The following is an 18,762-nucleotide window of genomic DNA, read 5'->3' on the forward strand; positions in this document are numbered from 1 at the left end:
ACTGAACCGGAAAAAAATAATAAAGTTTTAACTCAATTAGAAAATCTGTTCAAAGTTAAGTTATCAGTTGATTTTCAATTTTGATGTTTTACAAATAAAGTATATAACATTTACGATGAACACTTCGCCAAAATAGACCCGGTGCGTAGAAGCCATCTTAGATGGCAATGGCTTTGTTTAACTGCAGCAATCTGTTCACCCATTTGTGCATCCCTTGTTATTATACAAATAATGAATGCTTGTGAGTTGCAATGGTAAGAATAATTTCATGAGGTGACAGATGAAAAGTTCCATTCCACGAGGCGAAGCCGAGTGGAATGGAACTTTTTATCTGTCGCCTCATGAAATTATTCTTTCCATTGCACGAACGTGAAACATTCATTATTTGTTTTACATAACACCTGAATAAATCCTTGTCATCTGATTGGTTGACTTTTAATAGCCAATTTAATCAGGTTAAAAACTGTTTAAAAGTTCGACAAGTTCATCATATTTATGTTAATGCAAACTGTTCAACAGGTTCAGAACAATCATATTCAATTTATCTCGATTTAAAACAGCGCCACCACCAGCAGCAGTGACACCGTGCAAATGAAGTTGCAATTCACCGTGCAATAGAACTTCCATTGCACTGTGCGCTGCGCGCCACGCGCGCGCCCTGCGTTGGTACGAATAATTCAATGACATGTGATCAACGATCCACCAATCAGATGACGGGGATTTATTCAGGTGTTGTATAAAACAAAATAATGATGCCCTCTAAGATGGCCGCTACACATACGGTCTATTATTGGAGGAAGTTAGTACCAGACTTTGCATTTGAGGTCCGGGTTCATGTAGCTTCCAGCCGGACAGTTGAACGCAGCGTTGAACGCCTCGTTGTTCTGAAGCGCACCGATGACTCTGTGCGAACGAGAACGATAAAGCGAGATGGAGTTATCATTTTTGGGAAATGTATATTATAGAAATGATATTATAGAAATTATTATAGAAATAGTTGATTACGTTTACTTAAAACGCTAGAATTGGTAAATTAGGAAATATAGTTAGAGCTCTTTTTTCATTTAGTAACTATAAGTGCTACCACGTATGTCGTTTTTGTTTTCGCATGCCCATATTTACAAACCGTTTGTTGTTTGATTTGTCAAAATTACTTTATTTTCTCCTTTCTTCAACTTTTAAATCTGAGAGTGTTCTCGCAGAATACTGTTTAAAGCTTTACCAGTTGAGCGCTTTCTTTCAATATTCTGATTTATTACGTCAAATAGCACAAGCAGTTTTCTCTGACAAGCTTATTGAATGGGATTGTTTTTAAAATCTGGTCATGTTCTGAATCATACTGACACATAATTTCTTGATTTAGACATGTATAAATCCTTGAATTTAGAGAGCCGAGTACATTATTTGGGCAAATGTGTAAAAACGAAGCCTGTTATAGATATATCATTTCACATTTTGCAGAGTGTGGCGCAATTTCATCGTAATGTGCATTGGATCAGACATGGGACATGAATCTTCTTCAAGTGTGGCTCCAGAAACGTTTCAAGTCCGACACAAATGGAAACATATTAACCTGTGATCTCTATAATAGATTTTAATGATCACAAGCAGAAGATGACATGTATTGACCCAGAGTTCCCGAGAGAGGAATTTAAAATCGTCTAAAGCAAAGACGGACAATGAGCCCGAGGTTTTAAAAAATCACCCGACATACCTGTATCGGCCAGGACTGTGCACATTATTGTCGATGTAGTCATCCACTCCCGCTGGTGTGAACACACTGCACCAAAGCTTGATTGCAAGAAATTAATTACAGTTTTTCATGAAAATGGCTAAACCTATAGCTGCACGATAGTTCATTTTTCAAACTCTTATTGTACATTAAAGAAGTACAAAAAACTTGAGTTTAGCCAAATTTTTGACGCGTTTTTTTATGGATATTGGCCTTTGTGGTCATTGTCCAACCTCACATAAAACCTTATGATATTAGGAGAGACAATAGATACTTTTAAGTTCATGATGTTAAAAACGTCAAAATAGTTTTGAAGGGACGGGTCTGTAAATTGGAGCGAGAATCGGTTTCTAAATTATAAGGAGCTGAACATTACCTAAATAATGGAATGAACAAGAAACTCTGCTTCATGGATTTATCCATTTAGGGGTTGGGTTTTCTGTGTTATGATGAAAATTTAATAAAAGACCGATTTACTAAGCCCCGCCTCCAGATGTATTGACCAATCACAGCCTTGATTGTCCGAGAAATGTCCGCTATGCGTGCATTTGCAAATGACACGCCCAGCATATAGCACTGGGCATGCGCACGTGGGCAGGTGGGCGGGGTTGAATGGATCAGTTTTAATTGTATACCTGGGAATATGACAGGAAGAACATCTGCTCTTCAGTGAAGTCAATGCCGGGGAGACGAGGTTGCTTGGATATGTTGTCCATGTTAGCCTTGACGCAAGAGGAAATGTTGTTGGGGAAAATATATATTGTACCATACATTAGCGTCACGATATTTAAGAAGGGTGTATGTGTTCGTAATTACATGCATTAAAGGATTCATCTCAAAAACAATCCCGCAAAAATTCCGCAAAATAATTTCCCTGAACGTTCATTTTGTGTATTACTCAACTTGAGAGAATCTTACGAGGAAAGTTTATATTGGTGACCGAGATGCAATCAGCCGATTGGGGAAAAAAACAAAGTTCCTTAACTTTCCTGGATTATCAAGATGGCTTCTGAAATAAAAATACACTTGCAATGAATATAATTTTAAGATGTGATTCATGCTGATGATACCTTGTAAGACTCTCTCAGGCCTCCGTTGTCAGCAATGTTTTCACCCTGCGTCTGATCTCCGTTCAGCTATAAAAAAAAATAATAATAATAATAATAATCAATAAATAAAAAAAATTAAAAAATATTAGATTTTGGAGAACTTCTAAATTTACAATGATTCAAAAGGTCAACCAGTCATTCCCTTGTGTTCCCTTTTTTATGGAAACCGGAAAGCCATTGACAAAAATGATCCGATTGCCATTTCTTTTAGCGACCACAATAAGAGGGCGCTTTTAAACTGTGTGGCCGTCATCACTCAGGGAAGGGCTCAAAGCAAAACGTACGCTTCTATTCTTTTCCGGCATGATGAATTCGGAGTACTGGTCGATGATACACTGCGCCCTCTCCAGGAAATTGTCGATGGACTCTTGACGCCACCAGACTGTATAGTTGCCGTCTTTGTCGAAGCGTCGCCCTGTGAAAAAAAGACCAAGATATTGGAATTGAAACTATGTCTTGGAAATGGCGGCCTCCTATCAATCAATCATAATACTTACATAATCCTCCCTCTTTTAATTGAACCTTAACGTCATTTAGTCAGCAACATTTGTCATCAAAGTAGTACGTATATTTGATTGTGCTCAACGATACGATTTCTAATAAAAGCTAAATCTAAGATCAAATAAAATAAAGTTAACCCCTGAAAAATCACTTGCAACCGACCTTTTTAGTGCATGATAGGGACCTGAATATCTAGGTTAAAGTATCCTTTGCACTCATGGGCGTCGCCGGGATTGTTTTTTTTTTGAGGGGGAGGCAAAGCACATTTTCCCCAAAAATATCCATGTACTTTCTCTAGCATCTATTCTCAATTTATCAATTTTTTTTCGAGGGTGGGCAGGGGGACATTGCCCACCCCATCCCATTGACACCCCTGCAGACGCCCATTTTGTTAACTGTCCATTAAGTTAACAGCAAATATGACTTAAAACCTCTTTCTCATTTTTTTTTTTTTTCATTTCGCCTTTTTCGGGGGGGGGGGAGGTTGGCTTTTCCGGAGAGGGGGGGGGGCAAGCGCCCCCCTTCCCCCCCCCCCCCCCCCCCCCCCAACCTCTCGACGCCCATCTTTGCACCACAAAAAAAACTAGTCTCTTTAAGGTTCCAAATACAGACATTTTCCAAAAATGTACTCAGTTTTACCCAGAGGTATCATAATCTGTATTGACTTTGGCTTAGTTTACCGAGGTTGTCAAAACCGTGGGTTATCTCAGGATTAATTTACCAAAGTCGTCAAAACCGTGGGTAATCTCGTGCCCAATGATGACACCGATTCCACCATAATTGGAGTACCTGAAATAGAAATAAAGAAAACTGGTTTAATTGGTTTAATGACAAGATTAACCCGACGGTAGCTTGAGAAACTACCATAAGCTAACTAGCATAATTGCTAAGGTTCTTACAGTTCACTTGTTCGCTTCATTTTTAATGGGAAAAATCTTGAAAGATTAAACTTTAAATATTAATGGATTCAGAGGATTGAAGTAGGCCTAATTATTACTTACCAGGGAAGATCCTTGTGATAGAAAGGTGGTTGGAGAATGGCCGCTGGAATCACTAGAACAAAAAAAAAGAACATTACGTTATGGCGTTGGCTGATTCGTGATTGGTCGTTGGGAGGGTACTGGTGTCAAATGGTGGGCCAGTTGATGTACTGATAATGGTTGTTTATAGTTTAGTTGGTCGGTCGGTTTGTCGGTCGGTTTGTCAGTTGGCCGGATGGTACCAGCCACCGCCAGCCGACGAAAGGCTTTCCTTGGTTGGTTGCAAGGGTTGGTTAAACTGGTGAGTAAATTGGCGTCTTGTATAACTGGGTAGTGAGTTTATTTTAGTTATTGGCTAGTTTGTGGCTAAAAAGCAATGAGCGTGAGAGGAAAGGAGGCATAGACGGGTCGGTGGGTTGGTGAATGGATTAAGTGTTTGGTTGCTACACACTTAAAAAAAAAAATTCGGATCAGATTGATTCAGAATCTGGGTTCTATCGGCTCAACTCTTTCCGGGTTAAAAATGACACTCTTCATTTTGACTCGAAATAAAAATGTCATTTTGTCCCCAAAAAGTGTCATTTTTGACCCGAAAAGTGTCATTTTAGACCAGCAAAAAGGATGTCGAAATGGATGTTTTAGAGTGTTCCGGATTTTAGTTTAAAGCGTCTATTGTGATGTGCATGGATGTACCTGTACTACATACCCCTCCCCCCGGACCGATACACGAAGAGAGAACAAAGGAATTGTTTCAGTCCTCGGGTGTCCCTTGTTGAAGACCGTCCTCTGTCGAACAGTTATGTGCTTAGTCTATGGGAGAGTGTTATATTACAGAGACAAAGGGAAACACAAAGCACTGTCCTCAGTGGTGTAGTAAAACACGACTGTGTGGCTAGGTTGTGGATGATGGTTGGCAAAATGAAAGCTGACGTGGTGGCTAATGTAGGGTTGTCTTCTGTGTTACATAATTGTATAAAAGAAAGACATAAATAGCTTACAAATTCCATTAATGGATACACCGTACATAGCATTGACGACGGCCGGCCCGCCAAAAGACCACCTAGAAGCAGAACAGAAAAAACCTTTCTTTCTTTTCTCGTAAAAACAAACAAACAAACAAACAAACAAATGAAACAAACAGATAGATTATATTTACAGTTGTTGTTCATTCATGAACTGAAAGCCAAGACACAAAACCCAGGGTAGAGTTTGTTATTACAGAAGACCGCTGGTGCTTTTAAAAGCTATACACATAATTTTATAGGCTTTAGTCGAAGCGAAAAAGGACGACATTGGGACACGAGCTACTAAATTATCCAAACATTCAAAACCTACTCACAGTGAATAATCGTCTTTCACCTCTTCACGTAAGCGAGCCAATGCACCCTGGGATAGCCACTCGCGGTATCTCAGGTTATTCTGGAAATACTCGTCGTCCGTGGCAGTCAGCTTTGGGCAGAGAAAGAGACAATCGCATAACAGTCATCTTTCCGTTTCGGCTAGAAGAGGACCTCCCTTTTCTTTGTGATCTTTATACAGTACCAGAATGCGATACACACATACTGGAATGGGAGAGACTTTAACAAGCCAGGTAGAGACGACGTGAAAGAGTCTGTGCGAATATATATAGGTGCAGCGCTCCATTTGATTTTATTAATAAGGTCAATCCGTAAAACAAAGAGCAAACAGACTCGGAACCACAACTTGCTATCAAGAACTATCAGAGGAAGTATATTGACGGCAACCCCATAAGCAAACTATGGTCCAATGGTTCAAGGGCAGATCCGGGGGGGGAGCCAACGGGCGCCAGGCCCCTCCCCCCCCCCCCAAAAAAAAAACGAACCCAATTTTATTAATTTTTTTAGTGACGTCGCAATAAAGGCAGGCACTGCGAACACCACTATCTTTTCCTCAGGAAAAAAGGGGTTAAAGTGGTAAGATATTGCCTCAAATCGCACCACAGTGCATCTAACATCCAACAAATTTTCGGGGCCCTTAAGCGGGCCCGAACCCCTCGCCGTAACCGTGTTCGATTCATGTGCCGTGGTACGTGGGTTCGAATCCTGACTGGGAACATGGGATGCTTGTGTTCTTTGGCAAGACACTTGACTATAATTGCCTCTCTCCACCCAGGAGTATAAATGGGAACCTACGAAGGCATGGGCGTCGCGAGGGGGGGGGGGCAAGGGGGGCACTTGCCCCCCCCCCCCCCCTTGGAAAAGCAAAAAAAAAAAAAAAAAAAAAAAAAGGAAGAAAAAGAAAAAAAGAAAAAAAGGAAAAAGAGGCGCGAAGACAAAGTGGTGTAAATTTAATTAGTTGGGGGGGGCAAAATGTCCCTGCCCCCCTCTAAAATTGATAAATCGAGAATGTGTTGAGAAATACAATCATTTTTTGGCAAAAAAAAAATTTTGCCCCCCCCTCTAGAAAAAAATCCTGGCGACGCCCATGTACAAAGGTGGAAAGCAGATTGCGCTGATCTCAACCTGCTGCAGAGAAATGGTCTCGTGGTCTGATGAACAGGGGTAAGACAGTGTGAAGTACCGTGAAACCTTTGGAATAAATAATAATAATAATAATAATAGTGGATATTTATAAAGCGCACGTATCCACCAGGACTGGTGCTCAAGGCGCTACATCATTATTACCCCTGCTCATTGGGCCAATGAAACATTCCAAATACCATCTCAGCTCCCTGGGGAGTATACAGCTCGCTGCAGCCTGTTAGGCGCAAGGAAGCTAATTCAATCACAATAACCATCTCGGCGCCCTAACAGGTACCCATTTACGTGACAAAGTGCCTTGCCCAAGGGCACACGCACCATGACCCCGCCAGGACTCGAACCCACAACCTGCAGCTTTACCCGCAGACCACGAATCAGTGCCCTTAACCACGAGGCCACAGTACTCCACGCTATATCAACACCATAAACTGTGTTATTGCCGTGTAACTGTGCTATTTTTTGTCAAATACATGCACGGCGGCATCCCGGTTACCCTGGCACCCTAACATACACATGGGGTGGAATCTAACATTATTGTCACCTAAAACTACCCAATTTGTTTTGGGTTTTTTTTTTTGCTACTTACATCGGCATACTTCGCATCAAGCTTGGTGTTGTTTTTGATCCATTCTGGGTAACCAATTGCGATGTCCATAACATCTGCCTATGGGGATGATAATAACAACAAAAATCGCTGAAAACGGCTACTTTGCATTTCCATAAAATTATATCTTTCTAATAAAAATAACTAAAGCCAGTAAACAAGGCCTGATTTACACCTGTTATACGTGGTAACACAACGCACATGAATCAATAATTGATGACCGAGTCCAGAGTTACGAAAAGCCTTCCAATCGTCAAAGTGATTTGGGGCTTTGCAAGTTAAATACATTTGAGAATTCACAGAGAAATGGTTCCGAGATATATTTTTCGAGTCAAGCTCTGACCACAGTGACCGAAACGATGGGTTTCGTATTTCTTCTTCTTCTCAGAACTTGACCATATCTCCTTGGAGACAGTTACTTCGAAATGATGTATACCAGTTTGTGGTATGACTCACACGGATCTTATTCATAACGACCCTTTGACCTTCGTACTGTCACCTTGATGACCTTTGACCTTACCTTTTCAGCCACCACGGCCTTGTCTTCCTCCTGCAGCCAGTCATTTGTTTTCAGCATGGATTTGAAAGCCGTCCGCACATTGTGAACTATTTCAAGCGTCTACAGGGGGGAAAGCAGATTTTGTTAACAAAAGTATCGCATTTCTTATGGAAATACTGAGTCACTGGTAGTACTGCGCATGCGCCTACGTGAGGATTGTGAATGTTCAACCAATAAACGGTGAAAGGCACCGGATTTCATAGGAGTCAAAATTTCTTGTGACACTGGAAAATTGTTTGAGACCAGCCAGCCCACCAGACTTTTTCAACCGTTTAAGACCGGCCACGGGACAAGCTCTCGACCAAAAGGAATGGGTAAGCTGTCTAAGGTATTAATGGGGCACGCGTACGGTTGCATCGCTGGTTACCAACAGCCAGGCGCGCATCATAAAGCATGACGGGGAGCCAGGATCAAGAAGATTCGCGATGACATTTTGAACATCGATTGATGAGAGACGTTCAGACTTTGCTATTAGTGCGCATGCCCAGTTTACGTCACAAATCAGCCACTAGTTGACTAATCATCCTCGTCTGAACTGCTTCTTTGTTGTCCATACCTTTTGTATCGTATCTTCAGTGAAGTGTTCATCCACGTACATCCTACCGCTGATAAACATGTATTGGTCATTGGCGTTGTTGACGCATGTCTTCCAGCGAGCTGTAGGAGACTTCGTTTTGTTCACTTCCAGTTGGTACTCGTGCTGGATGGCTAGGAATGTCTCGTTCAGGAAGGGGACCATCTCACTCACCAGACACCAGATCATGTAGTTGGCCTTGACTCTGACGGGAAAAGAAAAAACAAACTGACCTATCTTTAAAGTTTCTCTGAACACGATTTGCTTCCAGAAATGATTATCCCTTTCTTGTCTGATATCAGATGGCGTGTTCCCATTATCATTATGATATCAGATGATATCATATAATGGGAAGTGATGAGTCTCCAAATACAATAAATATATGCAAGAATGGTATCGCAGTCTAGATTTATGCTATTATGACAAAGGCTTTCCACTATTCCATAACACATCCCATTTCACCCCAATCCGACAGGTGGGGCCTATTTAAATACTTTCGACATGAAATATCGATGCTGCTGCGACTTAACCGCTAGTCCCATTTAATAGCCCGGCAAGCGACATTCTGCAAAACAACGATGGTCACGGAGGATTTTATGTTAATTGGTACTTTTCAAAGTTCTTTCAATGAATTCCTTCCATGAAATCCAGCTTAGGATGGTCCTTTTCCTATTAATTCTTTACCCACCTGTTGTCTTGGTCTTTTATCCACATGGTGACATTGCCGATATAGTTTGGGTTGTAGTTGACGATTGGCTCGTCGTCTGTTACTCCTGGGTCAACGCTTGCCGGCAACATTAGTTGAAAGAAACGCGTCCAGTCGATCTTGAAAAAAAAAATAATATCCTTACAGACTGTGTTTAAAAGTGCGGTTGGATGATAATTTGGGTATAATGTGCAAATTTGATAAAGAATTAATAGTTTCAACAATTTGTGTTATAAAGTTGTATGATGTGCACAGTAATAGGCGAAACCTTGCGTATTGGATCTAACTTAATTTTAACTGTCTCGAAACTCTAAATATATGAGAATTCTGCTTTGTTGCGTCTAGGCCCCTTTAACAACTCATATCATGATATTTGTATGAAACGTCTACTTGTGAAGAAATGCCCATCAACAACAACGGAAAGTCTGAACATGTACCAAGTCTCGAAGCAATAATGTCAAATCTTTACCACATCCATTCCAATTTCCTTTAGAGTGTTTTCAGTGGTACCATAGTATGGATGCAATACAGTAATCTGTAGAAAAAAAAGAAACGCAATAATATTAAAATTTTGTACTTTCTTTACCTGTCATATATTTAACATATAAATAAATATCAGTTTCATATACTTAGGAGAATGACAATTGCATTCCATAATACCATAGCGAATGAGTAAAAATCAAAATCATATCACACCCTTAAAATACGTCAATATAGGCTGCGAGATGTGTAAATTGGATAGGGGTGCATTTCGAAATAAATAAGCCAATTTTCAAATCCAATTGGCCTTTCCAGAAAAAAACATCGACAAGGAAAGAATCGATGACGAATTTCTACGAATGTCTTACGTTAGCCATATTCGACTCGAACTCGATGAGGTTCTTCATATCCTCCTTCGCTACTGTCTCGTCTGCGCCAAGAGCCACGGCGATGTCAATCATGTACTGGAGGTACGCTTTCCTCTCCTGAAAGAAAACGTTGGTGAAAAAAACGTAATTGTATGAAATCATGAGACCATATGGAGGGCCCAAAACACAATCGGGCACAATTTCACCGTGCACTTTGCACTGAGTATTGCGACGATGACGGGACGCAGTCGTGGCAAGTTGGAGGGAACGCCCTCGTAACACTATATCAATGTGCTTGCAAAGACCTCCATGCATGGGGGCCGTGCCAAACGGAATTTGAAGAAACTTGCCATCAACTGGGATAATTTATGACTAACAAAGAGTTCAACGTGCTGGCAAATATAGGCAGCTGTTTGATTAGTATGGAAGGGAACAGGGGACATGCATCACCTACCTTCGAATAACTCTCATCCAAAAGGATCTTTATCCCCAATTCCTCAGAATAGTCTCGTTCGTCAATCTGGAGAAAACAAATGCAAATTAAAGTCGTTATCATAAAGATGCAGTGTCATAAATGGTGATACGTAAAACGTATTTTCAGTCTGTATTGTATCCGATGCGTATAGATACGCCTATACAGGGCGACCCAAAAAAATGCAACCCTAAAACAATTGCCTTTGTCAAAAAACGTGATAGGTTAATTTTTATTTTTCGGATATCAGATTAAAGCTGAGAGCTTTTTCTTTCAAAGACTGAAAAACAATCATGAAAATAGCTTATTGGGATGCTGAGAGAATGCCAATTATGTATAAGAAGTGATTTTCTTCCTGTACACAAACATTACCACATTAAGGGATTCACACTGTATCTATTTGTGCATGTCCTAATACAAAGAACACGGCACCTACTATGACAAGAGAACAAATGAATTTCATGGAAATACCTTTTATTTTCTACCTGAACATTTCATCCTTTTTAGTCCTATTTCAAACATTTTCAGCATCATAAATATGTCAAAATACTAAAGAAATGCCACAAATGAAAGATAGTTGCACAGTGGGCTTACAGTAAAATGTTTCACTGTTTGAAGCTTTTGTGTACAAGATGAAAAATCACTTCCTTTACATAATTGGCATTTTCTCAGCAACCCAATGTGTTATTTTCATGATTTTTTTTTTCAGTATTTGAAAAGGAAAAGAAGCTACCAGCTATAATCTGATATCCAAAACATAAAAATTCACCGATCACGTTTTTGGAAAAAGGCAAATATTTCAGGGTTGCATTTTTGGGGGTCACCCTGTATAACGCGCTCATGGAAAGGCTCATGGAAAGACTGCTTCATTTCTATTTCAACAATACAGCTAAAGTCACCGCAATATCCAAAGCAATCTGAGCTTCTTGTGATTCACGTTTTCATTGTGTGGATAGAATCGCTCGCATATTAACACGTAATGGCAAATAACGGGATTTTCCTTACCAAAGTCTTCACACCCCGCAAGTGCGTCTTCTCGATGCCGACCTTTGGTACCACGAAAAACGGAGTGGACGCCTGATAAAAAAAAAATTGCAAAAATACGTTACAACATGTCTGACGTCACGATGACGACATCGGGTGATTTTTGTTGATGATTTATTTATTTTTTGTTATTTCATTCTACTCACAAAATTTGACACTGTCTTTGCTCAGATCGACTCCATACTTGACACACAGAATAAGATCATATGACAAGTGCCGTCATCATGACGTAATTATGGGCAAACACCTTTTTGTTAGATCATACATATTTGCACAAAAATATAGAAAATGTGTGACGTCATCATGACGTCATCATAATCCGATCGCTTTGAAACTTTGTGCGAATGTAAATAATAATACTAGTATTCAAAAAAATCTAAAAATTAATGTGGCCTGACGTTGCGAACTTAGCAAGTTCTTCTTCAGAGGCTAAAACAGAAATGACAGAGGTACATACATTAACATGGGGGTGCACACAAACATGCAGGGCTGAAAGAAGAAACACAAAAGGAGGATTAGGTGTGAAAGGTGTGGAAAGATGCAGGGGAGGGTGGATGAGAGAGCAAAGAAACAAAGGGAGATGGCAAACCACAAGGGGTCTTGTGTGAACAGGGGAGGGACCAGAAAGGGGAAGGATCAAAGGTCACAGGGAGTGGGAACGGACAAAAGAGTGTGAGAGTGAAGGGATGATGTGGGGGGGGGAACAGTATTGAGGTGGAAAGGGATGAAAGATGGGGGAAGATGGGTAAACACAAACAAGGAAGACCAGATGGATTATTTGTAACAGAAGACAATGGAGGAAGAAAAGGATTAATCATTTCCAAGTTGGATGTTGAGACCATGTGGTTGAATAGTTCGAAGACGATTCATCCACACTTTCTCTCTGCTGAGGCGAACTGAGTCCTTGCGATGGCCAAGAGATTCAATGCCCTGCAAAATCATATCAGAAATGGAGTGGTTAGGCAGGTTGAAGTGATGACCAATAGGGGTGTCTAGTTTCTTGGTGTTGACCGTTGACCGGTGGGCATAGAAACGCTTCTTGAGCGTATTCTTAGTCTCACCTACATACTGCACTCAACAGACCCTGCAAGAAATGAGATATATGACATTAGAGGTGTTACAAGTGATGTTACCAATGGTTCTGTGGGTAGTGACAGAAGAGTGGCCAGAAAAGGAGTCAGACTCCTGGACATGAATCTGGCAGACAACACATCTGGAACTGCACTTGAAAGTACCATGCTGGGTGGGAGGGGATGCATCTAAGGAAGGGACTTCAGCTCGAACAATCAAGTCCCGTAGATTTCGAGGACGCCTGTAAGCCAATGTGGGGCCGTTGGGGATGGCGCGGGCAAGGCGATCTGAAGTATGGAGGATATGATGATTGTCGTTAGTGATCTTGCGAAGGGGAGGGAGATTGGGGTGAAACGTGGTAACCAAGGGAATCATGGGTTTGGCCATGGCATCAGGGGCCTTTCAAAAATTTATACTTTTTAGCTACTATAGCAAAATATTATAATTTGCACTTTGTGCACGAAATTATACATGACTGCGCTTCACATGACTGCAAATCGGCAAAAAAAAAATAAACTCACAAAAAAATCGTAATGCGGAAAACCCAAAACATGCAGAACCCAAACCCAAATAAATATTTACAAAAATATGTATCACCAAAAATAATTATGACTGGGAAGCCCATTTATTAAACTATTTTTCAATTAAAAAAAATGATTTCAATTACTCCACGTTAATTTTTTTATCATTTTTTAAACAAGGTAACCCCAAAATCAGTTTCGTCCAAAAAAGCAATGTATTGTGTGTTCTGACTGTTTGGGACAACAAAGAAAATGACACATAATACTTGATTCAACAACTGAAGTACACAAATATCTGTATTAACAACTCTGCTTAGTGCTTGGGCTTTGCAAAATCCTTTTTTTTTTAAGGGTGAGCCTTCAAAAGGACTTTGTTGAATATTTTTAACTTTTAAACTGAGGTTTTATCGCTGGTGATGTTTGAAGACAATTTGTGAAATCGCATTTAGTGATAAAAAAAAAATAACGTGTAGAGCAACTGAAGTAAATTTTGCACTGAAAAGTAGTTAAATAAATGGGCTTCCAATGGTGCTCAATATTGTTTTAAATATGAAATATATTTATTTGTGTTTGGGTTCCACTTTTTTTGACTCGCCCTGCACGATCTGTTTTCAGACATACATCGACCTCTAATCTTGTATGTCTTTGTGCTAATTTCACAGAGCGTTGATTTACATCAGCGTAGATTTATCGGTGAATAAACTACGTTGCACTTCAACTCTTCAATATCTAGCAAAGATATAGTCCCGATTGTTTTGAAAATACAGGCATACTTTTTCCTATTACATGTAAATACAGACAATACTACAAATAATATTATACACTCTTTAATACCCGTCTCTTTTGAGGGTCAAAATGACATTCTATGAGTCACTTTTCAATACCACAAAACGCGGGAAGGAGTTATTTTGACACAAAAATCGTATTTTGGAAGGAGAAATGTGTCACTGTTCATTCTGACTCAGAAGAATGTCTGGTCAAATCGAACACGGAATCCGGGTCGAACTTGTGTGTCCTAAAGAGCTTACAGTCAACTTGTGCTTGGTCTTGTTGTTAGGATCGGTCACCGTGTCTATGTACACAATCATCTGTACGCCGTGTGTGCCCCTGAGGGCGGCCCAGAGTTTCTCGAAGTCGAAGGTGGTGGCGTTCCAGTTACCGCCGGCAGGGGTAGACCCCAGCACTGGCCAGCCGCCCAGCGAAGTCAGCACGTCCGTCAGAGGTTTGGCTCCCAACTCATTGATGGTGTCTGTTGGATAAGTGCGAAAACTGAAGTCTCAAATTGACTGTGTTATTGACTTGTTATCTTTATATAACTGAATAACTATAGATTTTTTTAAAGTTCAATCTAACTGCTAACGATGCGCACAAATATCAACGACGTATTACAATCGCTAAAAAAATATGTGTGAGTACAGCCTGTCGTTGACATTAATAGAAGTCGTCATTGTTTTTTTGGGGGGGGGGTAGGGGTAAAAAGTTGTAAAGCAAATTCACTCTGATAATATTTTTTAAAGACAACTTCGTAATTTGAGTGTGATTCCTGTTCTAAATAGCCAAACTGATAATTCATAGATGGTGTCCTTTGCTTGGTAGATGAGACAACTTACCCAGATCTTCGCAAGACTGGTAGTCGTTCCTTATGATGTGATACGACGAGGGTTCGCCGGCAATTGGGCTCCGTTCAAATAGAACTGATAAAGAAATGACCAACACGGCAGTTTTAATGACAAATTCTTGTACAGCGTACTCAAACAATCAGTAAAATATCACGACAATGACAACACTAGATCAGCGACGACATTCACCGATGACGCTACTGTCAATGAAGATGTCTGACTGATTTATACGGTGCTGCCATTGTCGCCCTTAAAATCTTTATGACAACATTAATGACGGCAGGAAAAGAACCGAAAGTGGGCGTGATTAAGATATTGATGGCAATGAAAAAAGATGGTGGTAATGTTGATGATAGAAACAAAGGCCATGATAATGACGGGGATGTGACGATGAGGGTGACATGTCACAGACACAATCAGTTAAAGGAGACAAATGTGAGAAGGTCGGATAAGATGACATTTAGGGGCATGAGTTACCTTTGAGCTTGTCCTTCAAATCGTCTCTCAGTGAACTGAAAACAGAGACTTTAATCTGGTCCTCTGGTACGGTGTGTCGCTGGTTCCAGCCCCCGCAGGCGTACTCGAAGAAATTATCGCAGGGATTCACGCTCTGATTCATATTACTCAGGTATGCATATGCTGTAGAAATGAAGAGACAACACGATATAAGACGTAAAACAAAATTTAAAACGTAAAACAAAATCTTGCCCAAGTTTCACATTTTCGTTGATGAACATCGGCAATTCAAAAGTGTTTTCTCACCAGTAATTACATCTTAGGTGGAAACTTGGTTCATTAAGTTCACACTTTTCCACAATGTGTCATTGCGGTCTCTCTGAACTGTGACATTCCTTCGGGGCAATAGTTGAAAGGGACTGTAGCTAGTGTCGGTCATGTTGTCACCCGTGTGACCTGGTCATTCAGATAATGTGCAGGGTATGATATCCCTGTCTTATTACCGGAGTCATAGCATTGCTTTGTCGTGCACGTCTCCCGATCCACGGGCACCGGTGGTTTATTTGCCTTCAGTTCGTCCAGCTTGGCGGCAATGTCGTTCTTCTGTACTGCGAAAACAACTGGAAAACACGTAAACAAACTCGTCAAATTCTGAAGACAAACATACAGTGCGACAGGCAGAATATTTTTTAAGAGGGGGGTGGTGGTCGGGGGGGGGGGGGTACCAGCATTTTATGTGAGCACCAAAGGCGGATCAACGACAAAATTTGCCCAAATTTTCTTGGCCGAATGGCCAGCCGCCCCCCCCCCCCTCCCCGGCTATGCCACTGCGAACATACCAACGTCATCGAAACGTCGGGTTAATGGTGGCCCACTGCAGCTTATACAATGAATACACCCGTTGCTGATGTCAAATCTTTTAACTCGAGACCTTGCAAACATTCAAGTCTGATTAACAAAATAGCATCAGACAAACCCAAACAAAATGTTTCAATATAGATCCTTTCCACCGTGTTCAAAGGGGAGTCGCCAGACCATGTTGCTTAGGAAATGTAATAGTGCTAAGCATGAGCCGTCTGAGAACCAGCCATGAACAATATGATACACTGCGTGACTAAATGGCTGGTAACCTGTCTTTGCTGAGCAACTTCTGTCTGAGCTTAGTAAAGTACAATGCTGAGCACGGTTGGTCCTTTGTAAATTTCCTTAAATTGCCGGTCTCTGTATCTGAGAAACCGGGGTGTTTCACGAAGAATTTCAAACAGTAAAATCTTAGTTATCAAACGGTAAGTGAGAATCAACCTTAGATTAATTAATCGCAAGTTTTTAATGGTTTCAGATTCATTGGTTTCATTAATTTTATCAATATTGTAAGGGTTTTCGACCCCCCCCCCCCGGAAAAAGCTCGATCTCTACTCACTTGTGGTAATCATTAGGGCGATGGTGACAGCAGCGAAGATTCCCACCAAAATAAAGGGAATTTTACTGGGCGACTTGGAGACGACAGAGTCCTCGCGCGCCAGCTGAGCCTTGGAAGTTGTAAGCTTATCCTTCATGGTGGGGGCTTTACTCCAAATTGATATGTGTTGTTCGGCAGAAGTTGAGGTGAGAGGCGTGGTTAGGGGAGTGGAAAGGGAGGTATGAGACTCCCCTACAATTGAAGTTTCAATTTGGAAACTAAGACTCGATAAAAGTGTTGTCTTGCTTGGGTAATCAGTTGCAAGGGCTGTGGTAGATCGACCTCTGCTATATCAAGAAGTAGAAGAAGTCGTAAATAAAAGTTTCATTCAACTTACACGCCTTGTGAATGTTGGAGCATATATGTAGCTGAATGGTTGGAGAGAAGGTAAAATCTGGCAGTCCTACAGCCAGTGGGGGAAGACATTTTGTGAGCTTTCTTTGCATAGCTGGTCACATGATCGCATACCACATGCACCTGTTGTGCCTTGTTGACAGAATGAACCTGTGACATGGGCCTCGTCTATGCTGAAAGTTCCAAATGCTAATTCTCTCTGGGAGATCGTTTTGTCCTGTGGGGGAGTTATCAGGGTTAGTGACCTGGGAACTGACAACTTGAACATAATGTTTCAAGGTCTGGTACACGATTCTTGGGGGGGGGTGTTTAACACGGGAGGGTCACATGGGTCAGAAACAAGGAAAAAACTCACGAAGACGGATCCTACCACTAGTAATCTGTGAGATCTTGGCTGAGCTGAACGTCGTTCACACAACGGGCATGCAGCGGGACAAAAGTTGAGACCCTTGGACTTTTGGAGAGAAGTTTATGTTCAGCGTCAGATATGGATGAGGAGGAAAAAAGTCTATTCCTTCCTCCATGACTACAGTATTGGAAGAGGGTGGTGGTGTGGATTGGGGCCTGGGACGTCTGCGCGTTTATGTCTGCGGTGTTGTTGCTTGGCAAGCAAGCCACCAATCTTCTTGTTCCTCATGTTGGGATAAACAGAGTCAATGTTTATAGATAGGCCCCTTTCAATCTCATCATCGAAATTCTTATTAATTTGTTGTGTTTCTCCTCCCAACCCGATATGCTTATGAGTCTCTACATGTTTGTTTCTTGTACCTCTGTCAGTTTGCCTCTGAAGAAGAATTTGTTAAGATCGCAACGTCAGGCCGCATTCAATTTTTAGATTTGTAGGTCAATCCAGTCAGAGTTTGCAGCAGTCTTTAATGCCATCGTTTGTTTTTAAGAATTATTGTTCAACCAATACACATTTTTTTTTCATATCAAATGTGACTCATAATAAGAAATCCCTTTTCTACGATGTGAATTACTAGAAATTGAGCCAACCGCTCTGATTTGCTGAACTGCATGTATAGCTTGGCTCCTGAGACAATTTCTAGATGGCCTTCAACATCTTGCAAGAATCAATCACACTGTGCAGACTGGCTGTGATGTTATTCGATAGGATCACCCTACAAGGTGCTTGGGTCGACCCGGTACGGTCTTAATGGGTCACACCGTTGCCATAGCGACGCGTCTCCCCATTGCGTTAAAGGAGCACACACTGACAGCCTCGCTGGAAGATTTACAGTCTGCGAAACACACACTTTTTATTGGGCATCACCGCATCAGAGAAATCCCAAGTTTAGAATGAGCAAGGATTGGTATAACAGATGTGTGGGTGATTTTGAGTGAAGGTATAGTCCCGAATACAAGATCATATGACGATTAAGTAAGATTTGAGGCTTTGCATGGTGGAGATACTAAATAATGAAAGGTTTGCGGAAACACCATGTGCGAATAATTTCTCAACTAAGAGAATGGTTCTGAAAAGAACCAGAGGTATAAACTCGACGTTCCGGTTAGTATGCTCTGATCGACCTCTCCTGAAAACGGTCAGAGCATACTGACCGGAACGTCGAGTTTATACCTCTGGTTCTTTTCAGAACCATTCTCTTAGTTGAGAAATTATTCGCACATGGTGTTTCCCGGCAAACCTTTCA

General features: G+C 41.1%; 1 protein-coding gene across 1 annotated transcript; it reads right to left on the bottom strand.

Annotated features, from left to right (window-relative positions):
• Positions 1-710: 710 nt before the first annotated feature.
• On the bottom strand, positions 711-16,964 carry LOC119745530 (neprilysin-4-like). Its single transcript, XM_038221924.1, has 22 exons — positions 16,718-16,964; positions 15,801-15,917; positions 15,319-15,480; positions 14,833-14,916; positions 14,251-14,471; positions 11,592-11,663; positions 10,569-10,634; positions 10,115-10,231; positions 9,736-9,801; positions 9,249-9,385; positions 8,543-8,765; positions 7,948-8,046; positions 7,410-7,487; positions 5,662-5,771; positions 5,321-5,382; positions 4,344-4,395; positions 4,064-4,131; positions 3,126-3,256; positions 2,803-2,868; positions 2,368-2,454; positions 1,715-1,791; positions 711-903 (listed from the first exon to the last, which is right to left on the bottom strand). The coding sequence occupies exons 1-22, from the start codon at positions 16,851-16,853 to the stop codon at positions 801-803; spliced, it is 2,334 nt and encodes a 777-aa protein (XP_038077852.1). The 5' UTR covers positions 16,854-16,964; the 3' UTR covers positions 711-800.
• Positions 16,965-18,762: the final 1,798 nt, after the last annotated feature.

The sequence above is a fragment of the Patiria miniata genome, unplaced genomic scaffold (assembly GCF_015706575.1).
Source record: "Patiria miniata isolate m_02_andy unplaced genomic scaffold, ASM1570657v1 HiC_scaffold_7, whole genome shotgun sequence".
Classification (NCBI taxonomy): Eukaryota; Metazoa; Echinodermata; class Asteroidea; order Valvatida; family Asterinidae; genus Patiria; species Patiria miniata.